Raw genomic sequence first — 8,343 nt, 5'->3', positions numbered from 1 at the left:
TGAGGCATCATAGAATATATGAGTCCGGATCAGCTACCCGTAGGGTGCTCCCCGACGGCTTTACCACCATAAATACAGGGGGACCTAGGGGTTGGGTGATGGATTCCTTTTTTTTTTTTTTTTTTTAATTTTATTATTTTTTACCTGTGGGTCCCATAGGATTTGTGGTGGTAAAGCAGTGTTCCCCTGACCAGGTGATGATCCGGATTCAGAATATATCCCCTGAAGTGGGATAATTAAGATAAGGCGGTTTACCCCAAAAAAGGGGAAAATGATAATTAAGGATAAGGCAATATCAACGGTTGATCCATTTTACTCAGTCTCAAAACTAGCCGAGAAACATGGCAGGGGTGCTCAATTTCCGGCCATTGGCGATGTACGAATTACCTCTGACTCTGAAGAAACCTAAAGCAAGGTTCTCTTTGAGAGTAACAGCGGAAGTTCAGGAAACCTCTGTACCTTCTTCCTCTGACTCTGCAACTGTCAGCAGAGAAGGTGTTTCTGTGTCGCCCTCACAGATTTTGTCACCACCTCCCGACTTCAAGCCTCCGGAGCCGAAGCGCTTTGCAGTACGTCCCGACAAGATCTTTGATATTTTTGGGGCTTCTCTGGCTCTGATATTTCGTCTCGGTACCGGAGTATTCGTTTCTGGGTATGAACCGATTAAATTTCTATCCTTTTCTCACTCTTTCCGGGCCTCCGGCAATCTAACTAGATGAGATTTTGGATGCCTAATTCTAATTGATGAACTCGATATATTGGCTAGTCTAGTGGGGGTTAGTCAAATGCTGAAACCAAGAATTTGATGATTTGATTCTGCCATTTTAAGGTTTGGGATAGTTAAATTAATAGTGTAATACTTTATTTTCTGTTATTTAGCTTAAAATGTTGTACTTGCTTTTATTGTAGTAATTGGCCGAATAGTTATGCGTAGTGGGTGGAAGAGAAGTTAGTACTTAGTATGAGTGAATTTAGGTTAAGGGTTGATGGTGGTCGGTAACTACTGTTTTTGTAACTCTTATGTATAGCAGATTAACGAATAGAGAAGGGCCTTCTAATCCTAATCGATTAGTAAACTGATGAAAGTGGTAATGTTCTTATATCTCGTGGATTTCCTATTATTTCTCCCTGAAATCAATTATCAAACAGAGGTAGCAGAGCTCATCCACATACATTAAAAATGGCATAGAGAAGTTAGAATTGTGTTGGATAATTGGATTACAATTTCTTTCAAAGACATGAAATAAATTGCAATACATTTGGAATTTGAAGATTATTAGCTGAATTGAAGATCTTGATGTTGTAACCAAGGTCCGACATGTCGGCCTGTGTCGCCGTGTCGGACCTTGGCGACACAGCGACTCGGGCGACATGTCGCCAAAAGTTGGTCGACTTTTGGCAGGGGTTCGATGAAAAATCGAACCCTTGTTTCGAAGGGTATTTTAGGTCATTTTGACCTGAAATTTGACGTGTAACCTAATATGAGGTCAATAAACACATTGGGAGTGTTATTTTTAAAACATCACCTAACCTAAAGTTTATAATTAGCACATGTCCAGCTATATGCAGACAAAACTGGAAGTTTGGAAAATTCATATAAACTAATGTAAATATGCAAAGAGAACACAAATACACAATTAGTAAAGAGATGTACTAAAGTTTACAATTCATTATACAATTATGTTGAGTATGGCTCATGCTTCACATATTGTTGCCGACGGACACGGGGTCCTGCTCCCCTGTGAGCGGGCTGGGTCCGGGGAGGCTGCCTCGGTGGGGGTGTGGGGGCAGCGCCCCCGGAGCTTTTTAAGGCCCTATGTCACTTTGGCAAAAAACGAACGAAAAATCGGCGAAAAACAAACGAAAGGCTGTTATTTATGGCGAATGTAGCGACTTGTCGACGATATATCGCCGACACAGGGCGATATATCGCCGACTTCTGGTATTATTGGTGTCGCTGGGGGGTGTCGTGTCGCCCCCCAGCGACATGATGAAATTGCCCTATATCGCCGACACGAGGAACTATGGTTGTAACTAGGCAAACCACCAACTATGATGAGGTTGAGTCACACCTTGAGTGCTGACTCTATGATAATTGATGTATCCTACTGCCAAGGATCATTCTGCACTATCACTTCCAAGATAAAAACAACCTCCACTAGAAGATGTAATAGTTCTTCTAGTACCTACAAGGAGCCAAACATTACAGCCGTAACACTAAAAGAACTTGAAGAAAGAGATGAAACTTTTTTGCAAGTAAGTGAGTAAACAAGTATGCAATGTGTTAATGTAAGCAAGAATACTCCCCCTGGTTGAAACCCTGAAATAGGCCCCAAGAACCAACCAAAGTGGTGCACCTAGTGGGCTGACTGAACCCTATTAGGGGCATAATGGTTATTTCCCACTTATTTTGTTAATTATTTTATTCCAGTAATTTTTGTGAGTCCAAATCTGATTTTACTTCTTTATTTGAGTTGGTTAATTGAGTCCTAGGTAGAGTTGGAATGCCGTCAGAATCTATTTTTAACTAAAATTCCTTTTGGATAATTAGCTATCTTATGCAAGTTAGTTTCTTTTAATTGTGGTTGTTATTAGTTGGTTTGTAAGGGGGATCCTAGTCTATAAAGGATTCCCTTGTTGAGTCAACTTTTATTTCTTAGTTGGAGTCTTAAGTCTTTCCCTCCAATTGTGAGGCTATATACCCATCTTATTGTAGAGCTAAGCTAAATTGAATATGATAAGACCCAAGTTATTCAGGTATACAAACCCAAGGGTAAACAGGGGAAGACAGCAGTAGCATCGGCTGAAACAGGGAAGAATGAAGTTACACCAGCAGCTGGTGCAGGGGAAGGACAAGTGGCAATCCATTAGTGGACAGCCACCACCATTCTGTTATGAGCTAAGGGACAGAAATGACAGGCCAGGTGGCAACAGAACATTGGATAAGAGAGGAGAGTTTGTTAGAGAGGATGGAAGAAGGGATATATGGGGGTAATGGGGGAGAGTAGAAGGGGGAGGAGAAAATAGGAGAACAAGCTGTGCTTGTGGGAGAGGGAAGACCTCTCGGGGAAGCTCTGGGTGTGCAGAGGTTCTGGGTATGGGAGCTGTTTTGGTTATCAGGGTAGCATAGATGTTTTTGCTATCTTAAATTAACTATCTGCTAGTAGGAATCAGTTTCTGTCCATTAGTGTTATTTACTTTGCATTACTGAATGTATTCAACTGTAATGCTACTGTTGTTCTTGCTGTTCTTCCTATTTGAAATCAGTAGTTATTGATAGAATTCGGGGCAAGGAGATAGGAATCCTGAGAAAGCTTAAGAGGGTCCTATCAGAATACAAGAATCTGAAATTTGAGGGAATTGAGTCGTGGTCTTCTTGGGAGGCCCACCACGGTTTTTTGAGAGCGTCTCTTCAAGTTCCTGCAAGTTCTTCCACTCTCTAGCATCAGTTCAACAAACCAGCAGTATCTCCAAGTAAGTACGGCCGCCCAGCGCCCTTCCCTCTCTTTCCTCACCTGATACCCTCCCTCCTGCCCTTCCCCTTTCTTGCACAAGCACCTCCATCCCTGTGACAGTCCTAACAGCCCCCTTCCACCTTGCCACCACTCCTAGACTCCTCGCCCACCCTTGCGGCAACCTAGGAAACACCCCCTCCTTCCCCCACACCATACGGCATCCTCTCCCTCCCCTTTCCCCCATTCTGCTCCTTCTTGCCCCTTCTCATTGTTGCAGCAGATCTAAAAACCGGAAAAGAAAAGAGAAGAAAAAAGGAAAGAAGTATATACAAGAGAAAAAAAAAGAAAGAAGAGGGAAAAGAAGAAAAGAAAGAAAGAAAAGAAGGAACCTACCAAGATCTGAACAAATCTTCCCAAGATCCCTTCCCGCACCCAAATAATCGACCCATACGATCGCCAAACGGCCCGAACCCTTCCAAATCTATCTGCCTTTATTCTTACACATCCCATAGGGATTTGTTAAAACCCTAACTATCTCAAAAACCAATCCATTTCAAATTTGCTCATCTCTAGCTTGTTCTAAACTCCGTAAATTCTAAACTCATTACCATCTCAAATCCTGCAACCCATTTAGAGTTTTGTTAATCCCAATGTTTATCCAAAACTCTAATTTTTCCAATCTTAACCAACACATCTAGGTTTGTTAGAACCTTCCCTTTCCAGATTTGATCATAACTTCTCTATTTCACAAAAGGAAAGGATTCTGGGATAACCCCTAATTGATGTGTACAGAAAAAAGGCCTTCAACAAGAGCCGCAAGAGGCCTAGCCCTGCGCAAACCCCTAGGGATATTTTTGTTTATTTTCTTTTATTTTGTTATGTTATTAGTTGGGTGCTTATTTAGTTACAGAATCCTAACTAATATTTTATTTTGGTTGTAGTTGTTTAGTCTATGTAGGAGTCCAAAGAAAGTCTAGCAGTGGGTCTCCTAGGTAGTCTTATTTGGAATCTTTGTAATAAATTTACATGTCCACAGCTGTAACAATCAGTTTTGGTCAATGAAACAATACAGAATTTACAGCCAAGGAGTTATTGAGTAGGGTCCCTTTGAGGAGGACCCAGCGGTTGTCTAAAGAAGCTATCTTGAAGCCTGCAATCTTCCCTGTTCATTCCAGCAAGTGTTTGCAGCCTTCTACCTCTTCAAGAACCTGCAAATCGGTAAGTTACATTCCTCCCCAACTCCAGCTCTAACCCCTCTTCTTTTTCCTTATCTCCTTCTACCCTGCAGCAGCTCTTTTCTACAGTTTCGGATCAAGAAACCATCAAGAACCTTGCTGTCCCTATTCCCAGCCCAAGAATTCAACCCCAATTCAGTTTTCATGCCACCCAAAACCTTCGACCAGCCTTACTAGCCCCTTTCTCCACTTCGAAACCCAAGAAACAGCACCCCCAACTCTTGTGCGACCTAGAAAAGGAAAGAAGTAAGAAAGAAAGAAAGAAAGAAAGAAAGAAACAAAGAAAAAGAAAAGAGAGAATAAGGAAAGAAAAGAAAAGACGAAAGAAGTGTGAGCAATAAAACCTCCCGACCCTTGTGACAAGCTTCCTGCAGCCCCATTCCCTCAATTTTGAACCCTATCCCACTCCTATTCCAATTTGCTAAAAACCTAACTCCTTTTCCTTCCCAACCCATCAAGGTTTTTGTTAACCTAAACTTTAGACAATCTCTACCCCCCAAAAAAAAAAAAAATCTTAGACAACCAAAACCAACCCAATTAGAGATTGCCAAGACCATAAAGCCTTTCCCTCCCATTCCCAAAACCCTAAAAGTATTACTGAGAGTGAAGGTATTATAACATAAGAGATCCCATCCTTATTGGTTACATCAATTCTTATTAGAGCTAGGCTGGAGTGAAAGACAACACCCCTATTGAAGACTATATTGAATATAGACCCTTTGTGAACATTCTTGCAAAAATTCTCTTGACTGAAGCAACGTCTTCCATGCTCGTCTGAAGGTAGGTGGATCTGTAGTTAGAGCTAAGGTTGAGAGCGGTTCTAGCACCAATTTTGCGCCTAAGTTCTCTAGCTAGAAGGTCAAACTTCTATTGAAGATCATCCCAATACTTACAAAGTTGGGCTCCTTAACCACGAGATCATTGAAGTAAAATTTGGGTGTCTAGTTTCCTATTAGGTTACTGATAAGCCCCTCATTACTCTTTGAATTGATATGGAGAACCTAAGTTCTCTAGCTAGAAGGTCAAACTTCTATTGAAGATCATCCCAATACTTACAAAGTTGGGCTCCTTAACCACGAGATCATTGAAGTAAAATTTGGGTGTCTAGTTTCCTATTAAGTTACTGATAAGCCCCTCATTACTCAGGTGTACAAATGCAAGGATAGGCAGAGGAAGACAACATCACTCGCAGCAGGTGTAGGGAGAACGCAACATCACTCGCAACAGGGGCAGGGGAGAGTACAATTGGCAGACTCCCTATTTGACGACAACCGCTATTCTGTTGTGGGCAGAGGTACAGAAAGACAGTCCAGGTGGCAGAAGAAGACTGGATACGAGAGTAAGAGTTTGTTACGAAGGTTGGGGGGGTATGTAAGGAGAGGTAGAGAAGAATTAAGGGAAGGAGGAAAAAGAAAGGAGCAAGCAGACCTTGCAGGAAGAGGAAAACCTCTCGGGCATTGCAATGGGTCTTTGATGTTATCATTTACAGAGTTTAGTTTGTTTAATTTCTTATTCCAAGAACTGAATATCATTGAATAGAATCAGAGATGTATCTATTCATGTTGATTATCAGAGTTATGCAATGAAATGAATGTTATCTTGTTGCTGTCCTACTGTTCTGTATTGGTAGATGTTAGTAGTAGTTGTTCCTATTTGTGATTTAGGGAAACTAAGGGCAACTCCCAGATGGTCTTAACAATCTGGTATTAGAGCACATTTTTTGATTCGGGAATGGTAAAGAGCAGAATGGAGTCCAGAGTTGAGATCTTAAAAGCTGGCGTGAAAGACCTGCAATCCCAACTGGTGTTGATCGATCTAAGCTAGACAGGGTAAAACAAAGTCAAGTGACGTTCGTGAATGAGCTCAAGGGATACTTGGTTAAGGGTAAAGCCATAGAAACCGATACACCATCACCTGAGATCACCTTAGGAAAGTGGGACGAGATAGTACAAACACCCTTGGGAGACGACTTGCAGAGTGAGATTATACAAGAGCTGCAACGTGCTGCAACCTTTGTAGGACGCTGTGACTTTTTTCTGAGATACCTTGAGTTACCCATCTTTAATGGTGATGACCTGAATGGATGGTCTGCTAAAGCGGAGAGGTACTTTGGGTTGCAAGGGCTCATTGACGTAGAGAAATTACAAGTAGCATTAATCTGCTTTGAAGGACCAGCACTCAGTTGGGTACAATTTTGGGAATTGCAAAATTCCTTCCATTCGTGGGTAGAGCTGAAACAGGAACAGTGAAAACGGTTCGGCTTGACGCAAGCAAGGTCACTGCAGGGAGCAATCATGGAACTTCTGCAGGGAAGCATCGTCGTAGAATACCACAACCAATTTGAAACCCTCGTCGCTGTTGCTGGCGCCAAGGAAGAAGAATGGTTGTAGGGAGCCTTCCTATCGGGGTTAGGAGAGGAGATTAGGGCTGAATTGCGCCTATTCCAACCTAAGGATTTGGCCCAGGCTATGGATATAGTCCAATCCATCGAGGCCAAGAACAATATACTTCATGGGCCTAAAAAATACCCATTAGCACAGCCCAATAGTGGTTGGGGACAACCCACGGCCTAACGGACCTTGTCGTTGAATCGCTCGAGTCCTCTGGGGCTTTGCCCACTCAATCCAGCTTGGCAGTCAGCCAAACACATTCTACCTTAGTTACTCGGTCCAATTTAGGGCAAACCAACCTTAACTCTTCGTCTTCCTCGAAGGGAGCTGCTTCGACAACCACCTCCGGCGGCAATAGCAGCATGGGCCAAATGGTTAACACTGAAAGAGATAAAGAGCAAGATGGATAAGGGTTTATGTTTCCGATGCGACGACCCTTATTCCTGCGGTCATCGATGCCCCATAAAGCAGTTGAGGGTCATGCTCTTTCACGAAGAGAAGTCACGGGGAGAAACAGAGGATACCACGATGGAACTGGCTGAACACGACAATGGACCTCCCAACTCGTTGATGAAAGTCGAATTATCATACAGTTCTTTGGCGGGGCTCGATTCACCTCGCACATTGAAGTTGAGAAGGACGATTGAAGAGGTTCCTGCTGTGTTATTAGTCGATTGTTGTGCAATGCACAACTTTATCTCGCGAAGATGGTGCAGAGAATAGGATTGAAGGTTGAGGGGAAGAAACATTTCCATGTGATGTGTTAACTTCAGCAACAAGGTATGTGGATTACTAGAGGAGTTCCCATCCTTATTTGTAGAGCTCAGAGAACTACCACCAAGGAAACCGTATGACTATTCGATACGATTGGTCGACGGCAGTAACCCACCAAATCTCAGGCCATATCGATATCCTCATTCACAGAAGAATGAAGTAGAGAGGTTAGTCAGTGAAATGCTAACTGCTGGTCTGATTCGTCCAAGTGTGAGCCCATATTCAAGCCCAGTGTTATTGGTGCGAAAAAAAGATGGAGGCTGGAGGTTCTATGTTGATTACCGAGCACTTAACAAGCTAACAGTAGCCAACAAATTTCCCATACCAACGATAGATGAGTTGCTTGATGAGTTGGGTGGCGCAAAGGTGTTTAGCAAGCTTGACCTCAAATCAGGCTAACACCAAATTAGGGTTGCTGACGGTGACGAAGAGAAGACAATGTTCCAAACACACGATGGACATTAAGAGTTCCTCGTAATGCCCTTTGGG

The 8,343-nt window shown here is 42.7% G+C and overlaps 1 protein-coding gene across 1 annotated transcript in view; it reads left to right on the top strand.

Annotated features, from left to right (window-relative positions):
* Positions 1 to 282: 282 nt before the first annotated feature.
* LOC149024219 (Thioredoxin family protein) overlaps positions 283 to 8,343 on the top strand; it is a 60,594-nt gene continuing 52,533 nt past the window's right edge. The window contains exon 1 of the mRNA XM_089144529.1: positions 283 to 652. Within this exon, the coding sequence (XP_089000655.1) occupies positions 342 to 652 (311 nt within the window). The 5' untranslated portion in view covers positions 283 to 341. The remainder of the gene's footprint in view (positions 653 to 8,343) is intronic.

The sequence above is a fragment of the Hakea prostrata genome, chromosome 2 (assembly GCF_041222555.1).
Source record: "Hakea prostrata isolate BN-2017 chromosome 2, UWA_Hpros_2, whole genome shotgun sequence".
NCBI classification, from domain to species: domain Eukaryota; kingdom Viridiplantae; phylum Streptophyta; class Magnoliopsida; order Proteales; family Proteaceae; genus Hakea; species Hakea prostrata.
This window is presented reverse-complemented; position numbering and strand designations above follow the sequence as displayed.